General features: G+C 64.3%; 1 protein-coding gene across 1 annotated transcript in view; it reads right to left on the bottom strand.

Moving 5' to 3' along the window:
* The window catches only part of SDC3 (syndecan 3), a 37,330-nt gene extending 19,374 nt beyond the window's left edge, over nucleotides 1-17,956 (bottom strand). Inside the window, exon 1 of the mRNA XM_058304023.2 lies at nucleotides 17,742-17,956. Within this exon, the coding sequence (XP_058160006.1) occupies nucleotides 17,742-17,879 (138 nt within the window). The 5' untranslated portion in view covers nucleotides 17,880-17,956. The remainder of the gene's footprint in view (nucleotides 1-17,741) is intronic.
* Nucleotides 17,957-24,685: the final 6,729 nt, after the last annotated feature.

The raw sequence follows: 24,685 nt of genomic DNA, 5'->3' as shown, positions 1-24,685 counted from the left end.
CACCTGGAAGCAGGTGTTTCTCTCCCCACTTCCAGACAAGGAGCCCACGGGACTCAGCAGGAGGTGAATTCCAGCCTTGCTGACTCCAAATCCAGTGCTCAGTCCACAGTGCCCACATATCTCATGATCTCCTGAGTACGCATGCTGGGATCCCAGGGGCTCTTTCCCAAAGGAGTCCTGGGGCCATTCTGTCCTCCCTGTCCAACAGTGACAGCTACGAGTGAACGGAGCACTATGTGCCTGGCTCTTTATAGGCAAATGGCCTCTTTTCTCTTCACAAATACCTGACCAGGAGGGGATTATTATCTCCATTTCACACAGATAGGTAAACTGAAGCTCAGAGAGGTAAAGCAACTGGCTCAAAGTCACACAGCAATGGATCCAGGATTTGAACCCAGGACCAGCCGACCTTCAAGAGCCATGCTCTCTGTATACTCTTTGTACACTTATTCCTATCCCTTGTCAGTCTCCCCCACCACGAAGCTCCTCGAGGGCAAGGGCAAGTGTCAGAATCCACTGCTCCCCCACCCCCCTGCCCCCAGCTCCCTGCAGAGACAGACGGGGTGGCTGAACATCTGGGAATGAGTCGAAATGGAGGACAGGCTGTGCTCAGGTGACAGGTGGCCCAGCTCAGGTGAGCAGCCCCAGCCCTCACCCCAGTGACACGCTGGCAAGTGCGCCTGGGAGAGAGGCTCTGGGCTCTGCAGTTCTCCTTGTCAAAACCCACACACGGCTCGGGGCTGCTCTCCTGGGGCCCAGGCGCCACAGAAGCACCCGCATGGAGGACGTGGGCGCTCCAGGCCTGGCTTCCCTCTTCCAGGCTGGGCGCCCTGCCCAAGGCCCCTCACCTGAGCTCAGTTTACCTGCCTATAAATGGACACCACGAGCCCTCACACCTGGAGATGCCCGCTGTAACGTGCCTAGCAGCCAGCTGGCAGCCAGGAGGTGCTAGGGCGTGACACGGTTCCTGCCCACTGTCACCTCCTCAGGGAGGTCCCCTGGCCACCAAGCCACCTGCCCCGCCCACCTGGCAACCCCAGGCTTGGCCCTCCCAGCTCACCACGGCCTGAAACGAGCAGGTTTATTTACTTGTCGACGGCGATCCCGTGTGGGGGTCTGTCACGGCCACTCCTGTGCCCCCAGGGCCAGGACTTTGTGGCTAAGAGCAGGTCTCCATCAATATCTGTCCAACGAGTGCTGTGAATGGCATCACCCCCTACAGACCCGCGGTACCGACCCCCCCCAAGCCCTGCCCTCTCTGTGCCCCTTACTAAGGGGGTAGACGAGGTTCCGTCCGGTCCCTCCAAAATCCACCCAGGAGGACTCCAAGGAGGAGGGGAGAGAAGCCAAGGCTGATCCCAGCATATCTGGTCATAAAATGTCTTTACAAATCATATGCAAAAGCAGGTAGATCAGCGGCTTCCAGCTGATTCTGGTCACCTGACAGCTAGGCCTGGGCTGGGTGTGAAGTAGCCTTTGCTGAGCACCTACTAAACACTGGACACCTGAGTGACATTTCCTCATCTGATCTTCCCCGGGGCCGGTGAGGGGGCCGGACCACCTGCTGGAGCCACAGAGAACGCAGGGGCGCATCAGGAGGGGCTGGAGGGGGCCAGGCGGGCGGCGCGGGAGCCTGCAGGGGAGGATGAGGGAGAGACAGGCCCAGCGTCCGGCTCCCACGCCGGCACCACGGCGCCCGCAGGGCACAGGCCCTCTCTGCCTGATCTTGGGGGCCAAGTGGAGCCGGTGAGGGGGCTCGAGAGACCCCGCCAACCCTGCGGCTCCCCCAGGCCTCCCTCAGGAAATCAAACGGGCCCTGCTGGAGGCAGCCCGAGGCAGGCCCAGCCCTGCCACTGTCCCGGGAGCCACCCCGGCCAGGACACGCGCCCAGCCCAGAGCCTGGGGACACCCACAAGGCCAGGATGTCCCATCCGCACGCCGGGTGGCGGTTTCCACACCCTCCTGTTTGCTGGGCTGTCTATAACCAGCAGAGACTCGCCCCCAGTGGACACGGGACTCTCCCCGCCCCCGCCCGCGGCTGTCCCACTGGCTTCTGAGCCGCTTGGCCTCAAGGGACAGAACTGGCCAGATTCTCCGGGGCCTCAGGAACCACCACCATCATGTCCCAGATGGGAAACTGAGGCAGAGCAAGGATTCGGCCAAACTGGCTGGGAGCGGGGGCAAGGTAGCAAGGCGTAGGCCTTCCGAGGGTACACTTGCCCTGGGACTTGAGAAAAGGATGTGTGTGGGACCTGGGCAGGTCAAGCAAGGGGCAAGGTGGACTGACACCCAAGCCCCCCCTCCCTGGGGCCTGGGGGACAGGCAGGAGCCTTGCAATGGGGCAGGGACTCTGGAACTGCTTGGTCCACCCCACACATGGCCAGCAGCTGTGTGACCCTAGACAAGCAAGACTACCTCTCTGAGCCTGTTTCTTCTCCTACAAATTGGCATAATAATAACATCAACCTCAAAGCATTGGGAGGATTCATGAAAATGACCCAAATCAGGTGCGAAGCCAAGAGTTTCCCTACTGGGTCACCCTGGGGACAAGCCGCCGGGCCCAAGCCTCACTTCTCCCATCTCCAAATGGGACAATGATACCAAAGGTCAAGAGAACTGGAGAAGGTCACGGGCTCTGCACACAGGAAGGGTCAGCACTCACAGATTTCTCTCTTTTCCTCTGCTCTCAAGGGGCCCCACAATTCAGACCATCCCCAGCCTCTCCCTGCGACAATCGTCTGGCAGCAGAGCACCTCCGCCGTGCCACTGAGCCCCTCAACAGCTCCACAAGGCATAAAGTCTCTTCCCAGTTTCCAGTGAGCACCCTGCCTCAGACATGCATGGGTGCAAGGATGAACATGGTCAGAAAGGTAGATAACAACAAGTGGTGATGATGATGTGGAGAAACTGGAACCCTCACACGTTGCTGGTGGGGGCGTAAAATGTGTGGCCCCTTTGGAAAACAGTCCGGCAGGTCCTGGAAAGGTTAAACAGAGTCACCATATGACCCAGCAGCTCCACTCGTAGGGTATACACCCGAGAGGAATGAAAACACTTGTCCACGCAAAGTAACAGCAGCATTCTTCTTAATAGCCAGAAAGTGGAAACAACCCAAATGCTCATCGGCTGAGGAACAGGTATATAAAATTGTGTGTATGTATGTCTGTACAATGGAATATTATTGGGCAATAAAAAGGAATGATGGTTGGGGGCATTTTCAGGACTTTCAGGACCTGGGTGGTACTGCAGGGACAGTTACTGGACATTGTATGTCCTCCCATGGCCCACTGGGTGGACTGGGGGAGAGTGTAAACTGTAATGTGGACCACTGACCATGAGGTGCAGCCATGCTCAGAGATGTGCTCACCAAGTGCAAGGAATGTCCCATGATGATGAAGGAAGTTGTGGTTATGGGAGGAGAGGGGTGAGGGAGGGTGGGGGGGTATATGGGGACCTCATATTTTTTTAATGTAACATTAAAAAATAAAGACAAAAAAAAAAAAGGAATGAAGGACTGGCACATGCTACAACCTGGATGACCCCTGAAAACATGACGCTAAGTCAAAGAAGCCAGACACAGAACCACGTATTGTATGATCCCAGTTATATGAGATGTCCAGGATAGGCAAATCCATAGACAGAAAATAGATTAGTGGTTGCCTAGGACTGTGGGGTTGGGGAGAAATGGGGAGTGACTGCTCATGAGTAAGGGGTTTCTTTTTGGGGTGATAAAAATATTGTAAAATTGTGGTGATGATTGCAAAACTCTGTGAATATACTGAAAACCACTGGATTATGCACTTTACATGGGGGAACTGTTTGGTAAGTAAATTATATCTCAATAAAGCTGTTGTTGTTTTTTAAATGAATGCGAGACTGAGGCTCAGAGAAGGTAAGAAACTTGCCCAGAGCCACACAGCAGAACTTGGACCCAAACACAGGTCCTCCAGAGAAGTCCAGGATTCTATCTCCTGATAACACACTGTTCCCATCCCTGCTCACCTCCTGTCCCACCTGAGTGACCCCAGTCACACCCTGGGTGAACCCTCCCCAGCCTCTCCCTCTCTGGATGGGAAAATATTTGCGTGGCAGACCACAAGCCCAGAGGGGCCCAGCCCAGCCACTGCCTCTGCTGTGCTTGTCAAAGGCCACTTTGTCAGCTGGGTCCACGGGACGAGGGAGGTTAACCCAGAGCCACCCAAGGGAACAGAGGCAACGCAGACTGAGGCTGGCTGCTGTCTCCCTCCCTAGACCTCAGCTTCCCCAATCCCAGCTCTCGGGAGCTCCGGCAGGACCCCGCCTGGACCTCTGTCCACGTGGCTGCCCCCGGCTGCCCTCAGCTGCCCCGCGGTGAGGCGCATCCAAATCTGCACGTCGGTGCGTCTTCCCACCGCCCCTGTGGCCGTCTAAGGCAGCTGTGAGGACGGAGCCCCCACCTCCTGGGTTCACCCTCACCCGTCCCGCCTCCCAAACTCAACTCAGGTATAACCACCCAGCAGGGTCCCCCGGCTCCAGCCCCGCCACTGTGGCCTTGTCCCCCATCTGGTCACTGAGAGGGGAGGAGGGGGTGACTTCACAGCTCAGAACGATCCAAGGATCCTGGGGGGGGCGAGACGTCCAGCCGGGGGTAGAGGGAGCCCGGGGAAAGCGCGCCGTCCTGCCCGAGCTTCTCCCCCGACACCCCACGAGCCTCCTGCGGCCCCACTGCTCCTAGTGGCCCCCCCAGCCCATCCTCACCCCCTGTGCTCAGCTGGAGTCCAAACGCCCGGCGGGGCCTAGGGGCCCTGAGCGCCCTGACCCCACCCGCCAGCACCTCACAAGCCTCTTGGCCACGGCTTCCCAGGGGTCTCGGGTCTCAACTGACCCATCACCTCCACCCGGAAGCCCTCCCTGGCCCTCTCCTGGCAGGGTCAGAAGCCCAGCCCTGGGCTCCTGCCACTGGGGTCCCGGTGGCTCCAGCTCTGACCCTCCCTGCAGGGAGCTACGCTGGGGCAGGGCCAGCCCAGGCCAGGCCGGCTCCAGGGAGGCCCGGGTGAGGGAGTCCCAGGTGGCGCAGAGACGAAGCACAGGAGACAACGCCGTGGGGAGAGGCAGCTGGGCCGGGAGGGGCGGGGACTCGGTGGACACGAGGCAAGAGGCTGTTCCAGGACCGACTCTCCTTCCCCAAAGCCCGGGACTAGGCGGAGCGGGGAGGGGTGGCGTGGTGACGGTGGCCAGTCCCCGCTCCCCAGAGGGCACTGCTGCCAGGCCCCTGTCCCCAGCTTGGAGCAGTGCGGGGCTCAGCAGGCCCGGTCCTGGGCGGCTCCCCGCACAGCGGCGGCCACGCCCAGCTCGGGAAGGACGGCTCTCTGCAAGTGAGCGGTGCCCAAGGCCCCCGGCCGACAAGGGGGTCAGTCTGAGCCCAAGCGGCCCGATGCCCAAGCCACCCTCCTTCACCGCTGAGCACAGCCACCCCTTGGAGATGGACACACACGCCCACAGGGTCTCCTGAGCGAGCCCCTGCGGCGCCCCCAGGGTCGTGGCACAAAAGCCCCCAGGGCTGTCTCACCTCGGGGCCGTGCCCACACTGCCTCTCCCATCCCGGGCACCCTCGCCACGCCCCACGACCTCACGGCATCTCGCAGCAGGAACGCATCGGGGCGGAACGACTCTCCACAGCACGGGCTCTTCTGGCACTGCGGGCACTTAGCAGCCCTGACCCCCACCCAAAATGCCCCTCCCACACCTCCCAGTGCCCCGGGAGCTGACCCCTCCCTCATCTCCTCCTGGAAGCCTCCCCATCCCGACCCCCCCCCCCCCCGTGTCCCTGCTCAGGGTCCCAGATCCCGCCTCCCTAGGTGGGCCCCGTTTACCCACTTAGTTCAGAAATGCCCTGGCCAGAAACAGGGTTCCCTAGAGATCACGATCCCTGGGGCGCCTGAGTGTGGAGGATTCGGCCTCAGGGGTCGCACAGGCAGGGGGCTAGACGAAAGGCCCTGCCTCCCTGGTCCCTGCAATCCCAGCGACTCACAGCCATGCCCTTCTCTCCTCCCTGGCCCCCCCGCTGCACCCAGGGCTTGGTAAAGTACATGTGACTGGGGCTCTGAAGAAGTCTGAGTCTGGGCGGTGGGGGTGCCTGTCCCTGGAGGTCAGGGAGAAGACAAAGCTTGGAGTCCTCTCCCCGGGCCCCCCTTGCCTTAATCACCTCTCGGGAGGCCAGGGGACAGCTGCCCTCCGCTCTGGGCTCCCTGCGCCCTGGGATTAAGGGCTGGGATTAAAGGCAGACACAGCTCTGGAGCTCAGGGTCGCAGCGGTGTGAGCGCAAGGCTGTGCTCGCGGGCGGGCGTGCAGGAGCACGTGGAGAAGCACACTCGGGGTGGCCTGGGCTCCCAGCCGGCAGTGTCCAGCCACAGCCACGCGTGCTCCCCGGGGCTGCCCAGGACGGGCTTCGGCGCCCGCGTGGGCCTGGGGGCGGCTGTGAGGGACACGTGGGCCCGGGGCGCCGCGAGCCCGGTCTGCGTGCTGCGCGCGCTCAGGGGTGCGCGTGCCCAGGGGTGTTGGGGTGTGTGCCCAGGCCTTGGATCCTCGGGGCACACACAGGGATCTGCACGTGTGCGCACTTCCACGTGCGCCTCCAACCGCCACAGGCGGGGTCCCTCCCAGCGCCCCCCCATTCTCTCAGGAGCTGCTAAGTCTGAGGCCGCCCACGGGGCTGGCGGCAGGTGGACCCCGGACTGCCGGCTGGCCTCACACCCGAGCCACCAAAACGGGCCCTCCACACCGACCCCAGGACCCCACCTACCAGCACAGACACGCCGCCACACAGCGCCACGCGGGCGCACGCACACGCGCCTGGCCCTCGCCCCAACCCCAGCCCCAGACAGCCACGCGGACTCAGCCCACGGGAGCGCGGGTTACCCTGCGTTCACACGCTGTCCCTCAAACACGGAGCCAGGACCCCACTTCCTGGGGCTGAGCGGGCCCCCAGCAAGCCTCCCGGCTCCCCCACCTCATACGAGCGCAGGATGCTGCCGAGCCCCTCAGGGACCACCGCCCTGGGGGCCGCTCTGCCCCTGCCGCGTGGCCTGAAGAGACGAGGGCCTTTCCCGGGGCCCCTTCGCCACTTCCTGAGGGGCAGATAGAGGGAACGCTGGGTGCTGGCCCACGAGGGCAAGACGCTGAAGCAGGGCCCCCAGCCCCGGCCCCAACCGTCCCCTCCCAGTGCCCTTGGGACTCGAGGCCCCTGTCCCCTCCCCAGGTCCTGGTCCCACTGAGTCACAGCCAGGCAGATGAGAGACCCAACCAGCCAGGGAGGGGGTGAGACAAAGGCCCCTGGGGAGTTGGGGGGGGGAATGGGGAGGTGCGCAGGGAGCAGGGAGGGCGCCAGGGAGGAGAGCGAGGAGCAGAGGGCGACCGACTCTCCTAAACCAAGCCTGAGCCTCGGAGGCCCACAGCGTGCACCCCCAGAAGGCGGAGTCCCAGAGGACTTGGCGCAGCCCCTTCCCCCCACGCCCCCTCAGCTAACCGGGGCTGGAGGCCTGTGCCCTCCTGTCCATTGCACCCTGCTGCCAGGGTCTACTTCCCTTCCTTTCCCAAGCCTGAGGGGTCACATGAGCAGGGGGGCTGGGAAAAAAGGACTAGATGTGACAACCAGGGAGGAACTAAAAAACGAAACAGACTGAGGATGTGTGAAAGCAGGAAAAAGAAACAATATAGCAATGTCAGAATTTTGGGAAATGAGACAAAGTAACATGTGTTAGAGTTGAGCAGGGAGATGATGTAATGGGGGAGTAGCTGTTGCAACAATGTATCTAAGTGAGGGCTCTAAGGAGGTGACAATGTAGCCCTGTGGGGAACCAGACACTCTGAAGCAATGCAACAGAATTGGCAGAGAATCCCAATATGTAGGAGAGGAAGAGGGAGAGGTGCCTGGGAATCTGTACCTGGGAAGCTGTGAGGAGCGGTCAGTGAAGGCTTCCCAGAGGACGGAACAACTGTGCTGGGTTTTGGAGGATGACTAGGAGGTCATTTGACAAGAAAGGCACAGTCTAGGCAAAGGGAACAGTACATGCGTTAGGCATGAAGGGGAGAGAGAGGCAGGCGTGTGCTAGAAGAGCCAGCAGTCTTGGGCGATGGGAGTGTAGGGTATCGGGGCAAGGAGGGTGAGGCTGGAGACGTGCTGAATGCCCGCGGAGGGAACTGGTTTGGCATAAGGGCAGCTAGAGTGTTCGACGAGAGCGAGGTGGGAGCTGAGTCTGCAGACTGAGTGGAACCAAGACAGGGGAAAAGAAGAGCCACACCCGGAGTCAGAAGGCAGAGTTCCCGTCCACCTCAGCCACCGACTTGCTGTGTGACTTGGGGCGAGTCAACGTACCTCAGTTTCCCCATCTGTAAAATGAGAAGGTTGAACTAGAAGATCTCAGAAAATCCTCATGATTAGAGACCCCTCCTTTGGCCTCAGTTTCCCCTTCGCAATAATGAACAAGATGGGTAGAGTGTTTCCGAGGGCCCTTCTGGCCGGGGGCATCCCCAGCCCTCTGCTCCTTCCCCGGCCCAGGCCACCCTCTGCTTCTCAAGCCCTCAGCCCATGGTCCAACAAGGACCCAGCAGAGGCAGAGACCAGACCCTGGTCTGGGCCAGAGCCTCCCGCAGCAGCCACACCAGTCCAGGTTCTAGAAGGGCCACACGGGCCTGGGGTGCAGCCACCCTGGCACCACGTTACAATCTGCAAAGCACGGGGCAGCCCAGAGCAGGGCTGGTGTGCGAGGCCCCTGCCTGGGCTCCCACCTCAACGGGGCCACCTACCAGCCCCGGGACCTCGGACCTATTACTCAGCCTCCCTGGGCCCCGAGCTCCTCTTTCATTAAACGGGGGTAATACGGTAGCTCCCTCCATGCTCGTGAAGATTCTAGGCGTTTCCACACACAAGGCACTGGGCACTCAAAGGGCTGACTTCTGCTCTTGCTGGCATCCTCCGCCACCCCTGCGGGCTGCACCCGCTTCACAGAGCAGCACTCTCCACCCCGGGGAAGAAGGCGAGGGCCTTGGTTTGGACTCAGAGCCCACTTTGTGAGCCACTGGCCCCGTCTGTCGGGGCTTCCACTCTGGGGCCCTGTGGGGTTCCAACTGTCCAGCCCAGAACACCGGGGGGCCCAGGACCAGGCGCCCCGGGTATCCAGGGACTATGTCTGTTGAATGCACGAAATGACACACTCTCGGCAGGAGCAGCAGCTCCCTGCGGCAGGGCCTCCTCCATCCCGGGGGAGCTGTGTCCCCACCGTCCCCACACTGAGCCCCCCAGGTTAGACTTGCTGCTTTTAACTACTGCCAACTCCCCAGTGCCCCCGACCCTCCCGCCTTCGTGCTTCTGTCCACCCTGGCCCCTCTGCCCTCTCTGCCTTTTGCTGTTCTGCCATTCTTCAAGACCTGGTACCAAAGCCACCTCCTCCATGGAGCTCTCCCTGATTCTCCAGAATCAAAACCAACTTCGCCTTCCACTGCCTCACTCCTGCCCCTCCCATGTTTGGGCACCTGGATACCTGGCTGGCTCCATCACCTCCCTGGGAGCTCTCTGAGGCCAGGGCCCAAGCGAAGCCCCCTTCAAGTCCCCAGTGCCCAACAGAGGCCGAGAGGGTATCAAAAAACAAGGGCCAAAGCGACCAGCAAGTCGGCAGCAGTGTGGGGGCAAGGACCCATGTTCCAGACTCCCTGCCCAGTGCTCCTCCTCTACCCAGGACATCAGAACCTCAGCCCAGGCCCCAGGAGGCTGGAGCTGACGGATCACATCCCAGGGGCTGGGGAGAAAGGTGGTCACTGGGGTGGTGGGGGAGGAGAGGGGCACCCCCGTCCTGGCCCAAGGAGGAGCCCCAGGCGGGCCACATGGAGGGAGCGGCTGCCCTGCCACCCCGCTGGGTCGCCCTGGCTCACACCCTGCCCTCTCTGGTCCCAGGTCTCCCTGATGGTTCCTCAATGTGAAGAGGAAAGGGCCGATGTGGAAGGGATTCTCGACCTAACAAGCCTGGGGAAAGTCTAATTAAAACTAAAGCACCCACCCAGCAGCAGCTTCCTTTCCCCTTGTCACCACAGCCAGGTAGGTTAGGCAAGGGTGCGGGAGAGGTGGCTGGGAACAGGGGTGCTCCCCCTGGAACCTCACACAGGCACAGCACCCCCCCCCCCAAGCAAGGCACGGGAAGCCCAGGTGGGATGCACCTGCAAAACCCACAGCCTGGAGCACAGCAGGTGCTCCGTGCCTGTCTGCCGGAGGAACAAAGCAATCCATCCTGCGGGGGGCCCTGCGCGAGGAGCCACCTGCTCCCCGAGGCCCGGGGCCACACAGCAGCGGGCGAGCAGACCCCAGGGCCGGGCCTCTGGGCCGGAGCCCCGGCTTCTTGCCCCCAGCCTCGCCTGCGGCATGCTGCGCAGCTCTCCGGGCCTCTGCGTCCCGCCGTGGACTGGGGGTAGCAGCACCCACCTGTCTCACTGCCAGCAACGTCTCGCTCAGGCCGAGCTTTGTCTCCCCACCACAGGGAGCCCCGAGGGCAGGCACAGGAAGCACGCAGACTGCAGCCTGGCCCCGAGGAGGCGGCAGTAAACACGTGGCGGGTAAGGGAAGGTCTGGGCCCGCCCCAGGCACCCACGCTCCAGCCGTGGGCTCTGCAGGGGGTGGCAGCCTGCGGGCTCTGCCAGGCACCCCGAGAAGCAGAAGTACCCCTGTGCCCAATAGAAGAGCCCGGCCCAGCTCTCCAGGAGTCATGCCTGCCCACCCCCCACTTGCCCAAATGCCCCTACAAGCCCCGGCCCAGGGAGGGAGACGGGGCTAACGAGCCGCCTGCGGCCACCCACGACCACCCCATGCCCACAAGCGAATTGGCAATCAGCTTGCTGCAATGAGATTTCCCAGGCCCTGTTGCTGAGTGACTCTAAATTACCCTCATTACCGTCGGGGCTGGCGAGCAGGCCTGGGAGGGCGGGGCAGCTGGCAGGGCAGGGGGCGCAGGAAGCGCCAGGGCATCTTGGGCTGAAGCTGGCCCCAGGGGGAGGCTACAAAAACTGGACAAACAGCCAGAAGCCCCAGGGCCCTCCCAGAACGGGGACCAAGGCCCCAATTAGCATCATCCCCACCTCATGCTGGGGGTCCAGACGTCAGACCATGCCCCGCCCCCGCCCCCGAAAACCCTGACCTGGAGGGGCTGTGGTGGTCGACGATGAGGCAGGCAGAACTTTGTGGGGGGGGGGGACGGGGAGCGCAACTGGAACTCAGCTCCACCTCCTGGCTGTGTGCATCCTGGCAGGTGGCTTAACGTCTCTGAACCTTCTTCCAAATGAGGGGAACACCGCCAGCCGCCCAGGACCAGCTGCAGTCCCTGGGCGAGACGCAGCCATCCCGGCTTCCGCTCCCACTTGTGGGGTCGGCATCTCTTCAGGGCTCTCCCACCTCGGAGGTCCTGGGCCTCAGTCAACAAGCGCCAACGGTGGCCTGCCCTGGCCAGGCCTGCGTGGGAACGAACAGCCAAGGATCCCCTGCTGTGGGGAGAACGGAAAGACCCCAGGGCGCCGGCACCCGGCTCCTCGCTGCAGGCAGACAGGTGTCTCTGGGGCTCCAAGAGCGGGAGACCCGATCCTCAGCCTCCGCTCTCGGCCGCAGGCTGCCGGCAGCTCCACGCAGCCAAACTCCCCGAGCCCGAAGCCCCGAGGCCGCGGAACCAGCCCCAGCCCTGCCCCAGCCCTGCCTGCTGCAGGCGGGAGTTCCCTCTCAGCGACGCGCCCGCCCGCGGGGTTCTGCCTGGTCATTCAACCTCGCTCCCGTCCTCCCTCCAGATCCAGGCGAAAGCCTCTCCGACCCACAGGAGCAGTTCCTCCGCCAGAAGAGGGACAGGAAAAGAGCAAAACCACGGCAGGTAAATGGAAGAAACACTCCCGTGAGCAGCCCGCTCCTGATCAGGCCTTTTATTTCCTCCTGTGTAAATTCCCAAGCCCTTCCTAGCCCCATTTTAAAGAGACTGAGGCTCAGAGAGGTCACATGAACTTGACAAGGTCACACAGCAAGAAATTGACAGAACCAGGGTTCCAGCCCCAGTCAGGGTGACTCTGGGGCCCCTGCCCGTTCTTCTACCTCAAGCTCGGATGCCCCAAGGCCTGGAAGGGGTCCCGGGGGTAAGAAGGAGGCAGGCCCAGGCCAGCGGGGACCCCGGGGACGGGGGAGCCCTCTCTGCCTGGTCTAAAAGGCCAGCACGGGCACTCCCTGTCCTCAACCCTCTGCGACCAGGTAGTGAGGGGCCATCTGCCGGGGGCCACCCCCGCCCCGTCCCCGTGGCCGGACACGCGGCAGTCGCCGCTGAGCCTGCCCCTGTCATCACGGTTTCCTGTTTGGCACTGGGACCCGCCTCGGCCAGCGGGGGAGGGGAGCGGCCGCCCCTCTGACCGGGGCCTGCTCGGAGGCAGGGGACCGGAAGTGAGGGCTCCCCAGGCTGCTGGAATCTTGGGAGGCTGGAGGCCAAGGCGAGGAGGGAGGGGGGCTGGTCAACAAATATTTACCAGGCTGCCCGGCCTGGTGTTCCCAGGACGTGGGGGAAGGCGCCGGCAGAGGCTGGGGGGGGAGGCAGCACAAGCGGGGTGCCCGGGGCCAGCCCAGACACCGCTCCCTGCGGGGGGAGGTGGCAGGCAGGCAGGGGGCCTAGGCAGCTCCGCCCCGGCTACCTCCCCACCCCCGACACAACCACAGGGCTCCCGGCGGCAGGGCTGGAGCCACAGCCCGTTTCACCCAGACGCAGTGGTGGCAGCGCCGTGGCACGCAGACCGCAGCCCGGCCCCACGCGGCCCCCTGGCGCCTCCAGCCCACGGCACAGGCCACGGGCCCAGCAGAACCCCGCCAGCCTGGCCGTCCCCCCACCCTACACAGGAGAGGAAGCAGAACCCCAACCTAGAGGCCAAAGCTCACAGTCCTGGCTTCCCTCCTTCTTTCCTTCACTGAGTCATTCATTCATTCATTCATCAGCCATTCAGTTCTGGGCCAGGCGTCGGCCCTGAGGGTTCAGCAGAGAATGGGAGCGCCACAGAGCCTGCCCCAGGGAGCGCACAGCCTAGCAGGAAAGCCCTCTGCCACCACTCTGCACTGCTGTGTGACCTCCGCCATGTCCTTCTCCCTCTCTGAGCCTCAATCACTGTTAAGCCAGAGAGAATCTTAGGTGCAGTGGGGCCAGGACTCAGGAATGGAGCAGGACACGGATTTGGGCTCTTCCTTAGGGCCAAAGGGGTGAAAGACAGGCCTGCAGGCTTCTGCAGAGGGAGCCCCACGGCCGGGGCGCCCCCACAGGCCCAGACCTTAGACCTCTCCCAAGCCTGGGGTTCCGAGCACTGCCTCTTCCTGTACTGACCCAGTCTCTCTCTCTTTCTCTCTCTCTGCCGCTCGTGCACACTTGCTTGTTGACAGCCCTTCACAGTTTACAAAGCAAGCCCACTCACTATTCATCCCCTGGGGACTCTCGGAAAAGCCCATTTCACAGAGGAGAGAAGCCGGGGCGGGGGGGGGGGGGGGGGGCAAGCCCTTCCTCCAGCTGTGATCCGTGATCACCCCACGAGCCTCCAAGTTCCCGCTGAGAGTTACACGCGAACAGACCTGCGCACACCGCGCCCGGAGCCTGGCAGAGGGCAGCCACTTACTAAACTAATATTCTAAGGACGCTACTATGGGCACCATTTGCGGGGAGGGAGGCCCCAGAGAGGTAGAGGAACTTGCCCAAGACCACACAGCAAGAGGGGTGAAATTAGGACCGCAGCCCCCTTCTATCAGCCTGCCAGGGCCTACCTCAACTCGGTTCCACCCCTTTCTGGCTGTGACCTCTCTGGGCCTCAGTTTCCAATGTTTTGAATAAGTTCTTACTTGGAAAGATTGTCAGGAGGATTAAATGGGCCAACACGCTTCGAGGGCGGGGCTCCGGCTCGAACCGCCGCGTGGCGATCGTGCAGCTCTCAGAGGCGCCGTCCTGCCTCACACACCCCGCTCTCAGGAGCAGCCAGGCCGGCCGGCTTCGACTCTACAGCCCCCCCGCCCCAGCTGGCTCTGCACAAGCCCCTTCTAGAACGGTCCACCTCGCTGCCCACAGCAGCTTTCCCAGCTCAGTGGGAGCACAGGAGGAAGGACCGGCTCTGTCTTCACCCTCGGATCCCACCACCGCTGCCCCCGCTTTATCCAAAGCCCAAGCCCAGGGCACCCCCCCAGTGCTGCCCTGGGGCCCCCAGGGGCCCCGCTGCCACGTCCCATGAGCCCCTTGTTTTCAAAACGCCAACCTGCTTTTCCCTGTGCAGAGCTCACCACACACCCCGACACGGTGGAACCAGAGCAAGAAACACACTGAACTGGCAGCGGGGCAGGGGCTGCGCCGGGGCAAAGGCGGTCCTGGGACGGAAGCCCGGCCCCGCCCTGAGGAGCATGCACCCCGAGGGTGCTGTAAGCCAAGCATCTGTCCCCAGGTGGCAGATGAGGTCGGGCTGTGCTCCGTCTACCCAAGGAGCCACTTCCTCATCGCGGCGCCCCTGGGAGGCAGACGCTGTGACTGTCCCCACTTTACAAACGAGGAAATGGAGACAGAGAAGTTTCTCATCTGCACTCGCGCAGCAGGTGGACGTCCCGGGGCCCAGGCCCCAGCCACCCTGGAGGCGGCAGGCAGCAGGGCCCTGCAGGGCCCTGTGTCCATCCTCCAAACGCAGGCACGGGAAATGGTGCATCCTAGGGCCTCAGCCAGAGCAGCCCAGAGAGCCACAGCTTTTTATTTTTACCGTGAGGACAGTCTCACCTTGGCACCCCAAGAAGGGCCGGAAGGGCAGGGGGGTAATGGGCTCCGAGACGCTGCGAAGGGTGCAAGGGAAGGGGGCAGGAACCACAGCGTCCAGCCTAAGATCCCCCAGGCCTGAAGAATTCAAAAAGAATTCCCCAACCGAAGTCATTTATGACCTGCCTTCCCCACACCACCACTTCCCCAACCACAGAAAGGCAGCCTTGTAAACACACACACACACACACACACAAGAAATCAACATTTGTTGAATACTTAGTATGCACTATGCTAAGCCGTGGCACATCCGCCCCTTTCATGCTAGTGTTCTCCCCATTCTACAGAGGCGGAAACTAAGGCACAGAGAGGTTAAGTAACTTTCACAAAGTCATACAGCCACAGAGTCATGAACTCCCGTCACCAGGAGTATTCAAGAAAGACAAAATGACACCTAAAACCCCTTCCAGCCTGGGCTCCTAAGCCATGTTTCAAGACCTAAAACTTCCAGGATCCCCCCATTCCGAGCCTGTCCGGCTGGTGACTTTAGTAGAGCAGCTGGGGTGCTCCTGGAGGCAGGGGCCCTCAGAGTGCTGCTGAGTGGTCTCTCGGGCGAGGGGAAACCCCCCAAGGAGATGCCCCCCAACACACCATCTGCAGCATGAGACCTCCCACCCCTGCCGCGGCCACCCGGGAACCCCCGCGTCCACACACACACTGGCGGCAGAGCTGGGGCACCACTCGTCCCTCTTCCATCACCGCCCATCCCAGCGATGTGCTCAGCGCCCCCCACCAGAGGCCCCCCGGAGCCTCCCCAGTCCTGGTGCTTCTGGTCTAACCTGGGTGACCCTGCTGCAGGCATCACCCTCCTCCTCTGTTTGACACCCCAGGCAACCCGGCACCACCCATTAACCATTTGCCTCCCAGGCCAGATGAGGCTCCACAGGGGTGATGTGCCACTGGGAAGACGTGAAGCCTGGAGAGGGACCCCCGTCCCACCTGCAGCCTCAGCCCCTCCTTGCCTCCAAGCTGGGCCCACCCTCAGCCTCCCAGCCCAGACCCCAGAGCCTGGGTGACCTGACACCCAGCCTTAGGTCTGAACCACACCCACCTCCACCCCGTCCTCCGACCCAAGGGTGCCCTGCCTCCCTGAGGCCCACTGGTGCCTTCACGCCACCCCCTGGGCCCTGAGGCGATGCCCTGGTTTATGGATGACAGACAGACAGCTGTTCAGCCAGGGAAGCGACATGCCCAAGCTCACACAGCTCGGGATTCCCTCTCGACCTCCAAGCCTAGAGCACTTTGTCCCGAGCCCCTTTCCATTCACCTACACACCACTTATTGAGCTCCTTCTGTGTGCAAGCGTTGTCTCATCCCACTTTCATGGGGCTACCAGCCCCATCTCACAGAGAGGAAAAGAGAGGCTCAGAGGCGCGAGGTGACTAGCCCAAGGTCACATGGTGAGGCAGTGGCAGTAGCGGGATTTGAACCCAGGGCTGCAGGATTCCCAAGTCTTTGATTTCAAGGACGGTCATCTAGAAACAAAGCTGAAAGTGACCCCAGCGGCTCTCTTCCCCTCACCCTCCCAGGGGCAGAGCTGGCGACCCGGGGTCACCAGACGCCTCACCCATCCCCTCCCCACCAGCTCACGGTCCCCAGAGGGGAGGGCTGCTACAGCCGGTCCGCCCAAGAAGCAGCCTCCCGGCCCCGCCTGTGCTCGCATTTTCAAGATCAGCAGACTGAGGCCCAAAGAGGGAAGGGACCTGCAGGGGCGGGGCAGCACCCGGGGGGTTGCCTGGAGGCCGGGACACCAGAGGGCAGGCTTAGCTCCGGAGGGCAGGCTTAGCTCGGGGAAGGAACCAAGGAGGCCTCCGGAAGCCCGTCCCCACCCACTCCAGACAGGCACCTGGAGGAATTCACTGGGGACCTGGGGACCTGGAGGCAGGAGGTGGCCCTTCCTCCCTCCACCCTCCTGCTCTGGCTGCCCCTGAAGGAGCTGGGACCCAGCTCAGACCCAGGACAGTTGCGGTCACTCACAGGGACACTCAGGGGTGAGTCACACACACACCCACCTGCACCCACTCAGCCTCCGTCGGGGTGCCTGCCCCGTGCACAGGGCCACCCGGGCAGCTGCACTCGCGCTTGCACACACCCACACTCCCACGGGCCCAAGCACAGGCGGGCCCTGCACGCACACGCGGCCAGGGCCAGCGGGGCCCAGCCGGTCTCTGGCACCTGCCGCGCACAACGGGTCACCCTCAGCGCCCACGCACGCACACCCATCGCCACGCACTCACACAGGCCGGCACGCTGCACCTGCCCGGCCCCGAGGGCGCAGTCACCCGCCAGCCCTCGCTGCATCCCGCGCCGACCCCGGCGTCTTCGCGAAGGTGGACACGCGCCCGCGCACACTCGGTCACCGTCACTCGCCCCCTCGGGTCACCTTCGCACAAGTCGCCCTCCGCCCTCCCCCTCCCCGGCCCCCCACCCTCGCCGCCGTCGCGGACGCCAAATGCACATCCTCCTCCAGCAGCGGGATCCACTCGGTTCCCGAAAAGTGGCCGCGGTGTGGGCACACCCACGAGACAAGAGCCACGCGCACTCCGCAACCCCAGACACACCCAGCCCGGGCCCCGCGCGCGCGAGGACCCCCGGCCCGCCGTCAGCCCTCGCCGCCCCCCCCAGCGCCGGGCAGGGGACCCCGCTCCGCCCCTGGGAGGCGGGTTCACGGAGCCCGTGGGAGGGCTGCGGGGGCAGGGGGGGGCTGACCCGCGCTCCGGTTCTCGCCCGGGCTTCCCTCGGGGGTGGGGGGTGCAGAAGGAAGTGGAAATGACCCCCTAAAACGCGACCGGGGGCGGGGGTGGCCTTCCCCGCGAATGCCAAAAAGAGGGGCGCCCACGGGGCAGGGGGCGGGGGAGGGGCGCGCGGGGGCGGCCTCGCAGGGGGGCCGGGGGCGGGGGGCCCGGGGCGGGGGTCCGGGCGCGCGTCACTCACCCCCGCGGCGCGCCCCGCCAGCAGCAGCAGCAGCAGCGGCGGCAGCAGCAGCCCGCGGGCCCCGGGCCCGGCCGCGGCCCCGGCCCCGGCGCCAGCCCCGTGGGCGGCCCCGGCGCGGTGCGGCGGCCCCGGCTTCATGGCGGCGGCGGCGGGCGGCGGGCGGCGGCGGGCGCCTTTGTTCGGAGCGCGGCGCGGGGCGCGGGGCGCGGGGCGCGGGGCGCGGGGCGCGGGGCGCGGGGCGCGGGGCGCGGGGCGCGGGGCGGCGGCGGCCCGACGCGGCTGGCTGGGCTCCGCGGCTCCCGGCTCGGCCGCCCGGCTCCGCCTCGCAGCTCCCAGCCCGCAGCAGCCGCGCCCGCAGGAAGCGTGCGCCGCCGCGGGCCGCCCCCAGCGCGGGCGGAGCGGGAGGAGGGGCGCGGGGGCGGGGCGGGCCGGAGCGCGCCCCCCGCGGCCGCCGCCCCCGGGCCCGCCGCCCGCCGCCCCCTCGCCGCGTCGGGCCGCGCGCCCCGCGTCCCGCCGCGCGCCCCGCGCACGCTGGCCCCGCCGGGGCAGCGGGCGGCGGCGAGAGCCCTGGGGCCGGGGCCGGGGCCGGAGCAGGGCCCCGCCTGGCCGAGCCCGCGGCCGCAGAGGGTGCGGAGCCGGGCAGAACCGCGCCCCCGGGCTGCGGTGGGCGTGGGAAGAGGAGGACCCCGCGTGGGAAGGCCTGGGGCGGGCCCGGCCCGGGCTCGCGCCTGAGTTCCTGGGTGGCGTTCGCGTTACCGTTAGGTGGCTCCCCTTTAGGGTTCCATTCAAATGTCTCCGCCAAGACCCTGGGACGCTGGGGAGCTGTGTGACCCCAGGCCAGTCTGGCCCTCTCTGGGCTCAGCCTCTGCACCGCACCGTGGGCCCCGCCACTGGAGGAGCAGGGACATCCCGGGGATGGGGAGCGCGGCTGGGCAGGGGTGAGGTGGGTGGCCTCGGGCAAGCCGCCCCAGCTCTCTGAGTCGGGGATCCTCACCCTGGGGTGGTGTGAGGAGCGTACTCCCCGTGGTGGAGGGTGGGCCGTGCTTGTGCTGGGTCTCCCTTGCCTTTATGCCCCGCTGACATGCCAGCACGTGACCTCCAGGAGGGAGACCTGGAGAGCAGGGCCTGGCAGGTAGAAGGTGCTCGGTAGGAAGTTTTGGATGAATGGGCGTTGCGCCTCCGCGCACGCGCGCCTCCGCCCAGGCGTTCCGAGGGCAGCCACGGGGAAGCACTGATTCAGCCCTGACCTCGGGCCGGCTTGGTGCCCGGCGCCTCAGATGGGTGCTCTCATTTCAACCTTTCAGCCGGCCCGTGAGGAAGGTGCTGTCAGCCCCTCCACTTCTTTGACAGGGAAACTGAGGCCCAGAGAGAGGCGGTGATTTGCTAAGGGTAGAGGCGGCAGGTCTTTGCCCTCAGCCTCTCCGTGCCCTGGCGCCAGCACGGCGCCTGCCAGCAGGAAGCAGGAATTGAATTGGGTTGAAACTGGAGCAATTCCCCCAAGGAAAGGGGACCCAAAAGCAGGATGAGTGGAGGCAGATGAGGGGATGCCCGCCTGGGGGGGCTGAGCCTGGAGCCCCAGGCCGAGGGAGCCGCCGTCCCTCAGGGCCCAGAGGGGGAGGGGCTGAGCTCAAAGGGGCTCCCTGAGAGGAGGTGAGAACGCTGACCCCAAAGGGTGTGTAGGGTCAGGCTAGCTGCCCTCTGCAGAGGGCAGGGAGGGAGGGAGACTTTCCAATTCAAAAAAGTCCTCAGGTTCCAGGCTCTGGAAATCCCATCCCCACATCTTTTGGAATTCTGATTCACGGGCATCTTGGGGAGATGGGTGAGGGGGGCTGGTGGACCCCGGTAAAAGGGGGCCGGTTCGCATAGAAGCAGCACAGCTTGGAGGTGAAGGCTCTGGCTCTTGGTTGGACAAGTCTGGGTTCACATACCAGTTCTGCCAGTTGTGAGCTGCGTGATCTTGGATGAGTAACTTCACCTCTCTGAGCCTCCATTTCCCAGCGGTCATACGGAGATAATAACCACACCAGGGTTCTTTCATTCATTCAGCAAATGTAAATGGAGTGCCTACTGTGTGCCAGGTGACGCAGTGTAAGGATTAAATGAGCTCTTTTCTGTCCTTGTACTAGGGCTCAGCAAAGGGGGCTGGGACGATGCTTATAGAGAAAGGGACCTAGAGGTAGAGGTAGAGAGCCACCTCCTAAAGGGGCTACCCCAGGCCGAGGGAGTGGTTGTCCTGACCAGCTCCCAAAGGGCTAGTTGGGGCTGGGGGGCTGGGGTGGGGTGGGTGCTAGGAGGAGCCCGGTGTCAGCTCTGGGTGAAGGAGGACCTTTGAAGAGTTGGAGCTGGCCACAGATGGCAGCAATTACTCGGACAGGTAGTAAGTGCCCTGCCTTGGGAGGTCTGCAAGGTTCAGAGAACTAGCCAGCAGGCAGACCGTTAGGCCAGTGCCCACGCACGAGGCGGGCGGGAGGAGTGGTCCCGCCAGTCCTCAGGCTCGGCTCCCGGATGCAGCAGCACCCCTTCCCTGGCATCCTGGGTGGGGTGGGGGAAGAGGAGAGCGTTAGACTGGACAGGCCGGGAGCGCCACCTGCCGCTCCCCGCAGATACAGGTCACGGCCAGACCTAGGGCAAGACTGGGAGGCTCGTTCCGCCACCCCCGCCTGCTCGGGCTCTCCCAGAGCCCACCAGGGCTCACTCTCAGCTACCCTCATGCTCACGCGCTCCAGCTCTGCAGCCACATGTCCCCCTGCCCCCCAGTGCCTGCAAGCCCACCCACTTGCTACACATCCAGACACACGCAGGGTCTCCCTTCCCCCACCATCTTCCCTCCCCCCACAGGCTGCGCCCGCTGCCCCCCTCCCTCCAGCCCCTTCGCCCCTCCGAATACGCATCTCTCTTGGGAAGCCTCCTGACTCCCTGGCGCAGGGCTGGCCCCACCCCTGCCCAGGACCCTGTACCCTCCCCGCCTCACTTTCAGTCCGTCTTGCCTGGGAAGTGGGAGCACCTGAGCACCTGCAGGTCATGATCATCGTGGAGCTCAAGAAGAGCTGATGACATGGCAGGCACGTGACATGCACGCAGACATTCGACACATGACAAAACCAAGGCACAGAGAAGGCCACACAGCTGGTGCGTGGCGGAGCCGAGATCCTGCCACCCAAGGCTCTTAGCCCGTTCACCAGAAGGCCAGGTCCCGAGGAATGCCGGAAAGAGTTACTGGGTGAACCCAAGATCCACGGGGGAATTCACGCAATCACGCGCGCACACACCAACCCTGGACACAGGCCAGCCTGGCACCCAGAGAGCCCCACGGGCTCCCGCGGAAGCCACGCCTCGCCACCCCTCCCCCAGGCCTTGCCCTCCTGACTAACAAGGGAGAGAAGAGGTAGCGGGAGGCCTCAGCCAGCGTTTCTGAGCTCCAGAGGCAGGGCCTGAGGCACCTTATTTAGAGTTGCCTCCCAGGCCGGGCAAGTAGTAGGTGTTCAGTCGTTGTTACCTGACCCCACCTGCCCTCCAGTGTTCAGCTAAACAGACTATCTCTTTGCAACTGAACATTGCCATGTAATCATGACAGCCAGGACCGGCCAAGGGCTTCCTCTTTGCCATTCTGAGCACTTGCCAGAAACTCTCCTTTCCTCCTCCCCATGCCTCCATGACTTGGGTACAGCAAACAAATTGGAGGAAAAACAGTGCTGGCCTCTCAGGTGTTGAGCTGGGACGCGGGCAGCTCGGAGTGGAGGCTGGCACACAGGGAGTGCTGGTCTTGAATTTGCCCCTCGCTTCACCCTTGTTTTACTGTTGGGGAGACTGGAGCTCAGAGAAGTCAAGTAACTTGCCCCAGTTACACAGCCAGCAAGTGAGCAGAGGTTGAACCAGCCATGTGATGCCAGGGCCTTGGGCCCCACCGTGGGCGCCTGCAGGACTTTGTGACCGAAACCAGCCGCCCAGACACGAAGTGCCTTCCTGGTTCCAGGGCTTGGAGAACAGTCCCCACCCCCATCCCTCTGGGATGCCGAGAACTTTCCCCCTGCTCCCACCCTCCCCACCCTTCTCCACCCCTGCTTCTGGTCTGGCCCAAGAGTCAGGGTAGAGGCTAGAACCTTGGTTTATCACCAAGAAAATCTAAGTGACGGCAGTCCTGGAGGCCAGTGACCCCAAAAACTGAGGAACTGAAGCAGGATCCTGGCAGGAGGTTGAGCCCAGGGCAGGGGGTGGGCGGGGTCCTGAGCTGGAGCCATGGAGGGAACTTGGGGAGACTCAGAGCCTCCTGCTGCCCACGGTGCGCAGCAGTCAGCAGAGCTGCGGGGCAGTGGGGGAGCCCCAGGGCCGGCAGAGCACCGGGGAAGGCTTGGCCTCCATCAGCGCAGGAGCCCCTGGGGCCCAGGGGACCTGGTGTGTGAGGGACACACGGGGCAATGCCTCCAGCCTGGGTTTCAGGCAAGGCAGGGAGAGCTCTTCCCGGCGAGAAGAGGGAGGCTCGGGGGGTTGGGTGACACCCCCGGGACACACGGGTGCGGGGCACGGGGCCAGGATTTGAACTCAGACCTGCCCTAGGCCTGGGAGCTGGGGGGTTGGCAAACTGTGGAGCCTGCCGTGTTCCCTGGAGGCCTCTCGGGGCTGGCGCAGGGGAGGGGGCGGAAGTCAGCCCTTGTCCGTGGGCCGCACAGCAGGATCGGGGCTGGCTTGCAGGAGGGGCGAGGGGAAGCTGAGGGGTCCCAGAGCAGGGTCTGTGGCTGCAGAAAGCCTCGTTCTGGGGCAGGTCCAGGCCCAGGTGGCTGCAGAGGTGGGGGCCCTGCCTGAGGAGAGGGGAAGGCTCGGGGGCCTCCAGCCGGGTAGAGGCAAAAACGGGCAGGCAGGCAGGCGCTGCGACGCCCGAGGTTTATCCTTTTGAAAGGGCCAGGAAGACGGAATTAGGAGCATGGCTGTGGAAGCAGCCGGCGCGGGCAGCAGCCTCACTAACCCCTGCCCAGCCAGACGCCCGGGCGGCACCCAGCAGAGTCAGCAGGCAGCGTGCGCAGCAAGGGGCCAGTGCCAGGGGAGGGTCTGGATATAGAGGAGGCACCCAGGAAGGCTTCCTGGGGGTGGCGACATCTCCGCTGGGCCCTGGAAGGTAGGCCTTGGAGGAACGGGTGTTCGGAGGTGGCCCCCGAGCAGGGCCTCCCAGGCCTTGAGCTCTGGCTGGAGGCTTCAGATGTCAGGCCTGTGGGTGGGGCTGGGAACATTCGAGAACGACAGGACACGCAGGGCCTGTCCAGCTTGCCCCGCGCACCCGGCCTCTTCTGCCCGGCTCATCTGAGAGGCAGGGACTGGCCCGAGGTCATGCAGTCTGTGGCCGGGCCGGGACTGAAGCCCAAGCCCCTGTGCCCCCGCCCCGGGCGTCTTCCCTCACCCACGCCCCCTTCTAACCAGCTGCCGGGTGTTGGTGAGAGCTCAGAACCCCTCAGCACGGGAAGAACTCCTTGGCCAAGACGCTCTGTCCCTGTGCTTCCGGCCTGGCCCGCACAGCTCGGGGCCCGGGCGCGCGGGAGCCCTGCGGCCTCAGGTCCCTCCAGGTGTCCTCCGTGGCTGCTCCGCCATCCTGGCCGCGCCCCATGGCCGCCTGCTCGGGCTGCCAGGCCCGGGCAAGATCTGCGTGGCTCGAGCCCCTGTGAGCTCAGGCCACCCCCGGGTCCTCTGGGCGGCTGGCCACCTTCTCCGTGTCCCCCTACCCTACCTGGGGTGCCCACTGCGCAGGCACACGCGGAGGGCAGGGCCCGGCCCCCTCCCAGCGAGGCCGCGGGGAGCCTCGTCCCACCCCCAGGCTCCCCCCTCTTCGCTCACCCTCAGCCCCGTGGACCACCCCCCTCCTGACGCCCCCTCCTGCTGGCCTCGGGGGGCCCTAACCCTGGTTTTCCTCCTTCGCCTCTGGCTGCTCCTTCTCTGTCTTCTCTGGGGACCGGGACCTCGGCCCCAGCTTTCAAGTTCCTGTTTCCTGGGCTCTTCCCCCAGTCTCTCCCCTTAGCTGGAGACCCCCAGAGTGGGAAGCCGGGCCCTGCCGCCCCAGCCCCACACCCGCCACGGCCTCTCCCCAGCACCCCTCCCTGGCCCGAGGCCTCCCCACCGCCCCTCCGCACCCTCCACGCTGCCTGGAGTCGTGAAGCCGCTGAGTGGGTCGTGATTTCCCCTCCTCCGGGTCTTCTACCCCTGGTCCTGGCCGAGGAGCCCGGCTCGGCCGTTGCTGCTGCGGGCAGCCCTCTGCTCCCTCGAGCCCGGCCGGCTTCCCGGTCATCCCTCGGGACGGAGCGCCCCTGAGCCGCCCCCAGGCCCCGCGCAGGCCAGGCGGCCCCGGCCCACGGCAGCGGCTCAGCGGCTTTGAGTCGGCCCCCAGCCTCGGCAGCCGGCCTCCCTCTAGGGCTCCTCCGCCGTGCCACGTCCCCCTCCTGAGGAAGACACGCGCTCTCCCCATTTTTTTTAATTTATTTTTCTCCCCTTCCCCCCACCCCTGCCCGTTATCTGCCCTCTGTGTCCATTTGCTGTGTGCTCTTCTGTGTCCGCTTGTGTTCTTGTCAGCGACATTGGGAATCTGTTTTGTTTTGTTCGTCATCTTGCTGCATCAGCTCTCCGTGTGTGCGGCACCATTCCTGGGCAGGCTGCACTTTCTTTCGTGCTGGGTGGCTCTCCTTACGGGCGCACTCCCTGCGGGTGGGGCTCCCCTACACGGGGGACACCCCTGCGTGGTGCGGCACTCCTTGCGCACATCAGCACTGCGCATGGGCCAGCTCCACACGGGTCAAGGAGGCCCGGGGTTTGAACCGTGCACCTCCCATGTGGTAGGTGGATGCCCTATCTGTTGGGACTAATCCACGTCCCTCTCTCCCCATTTGACAGATGAGAAAACAGCCTCAGACTGGTAAGGCAACCTGTGCAAGGTCGCAGGGCGAGGAGACAGCTGTGATTGTGGGGAC

The sequence above is a fragment of the Dasypus novemcinctus genome, chromosome 9 (assembly GCF_030445035.2).
Source record: "Dasypus novemcinctus isolate mDasNov1 chromosome 9, mDasNov1.1.hap2, whole genome shotgun sequence".
NCBI lineage: Eukaryota > Metazoa > Chordata > Mammalia > Cingulata > Dasypodidae > Dasypus > Dasypus novemcinctus.
The sequence above is the reverse complement of the archived record's forward strand: the minus strand, read 5'-3'. Positions and strand labels throughout refer to the sequence as shown.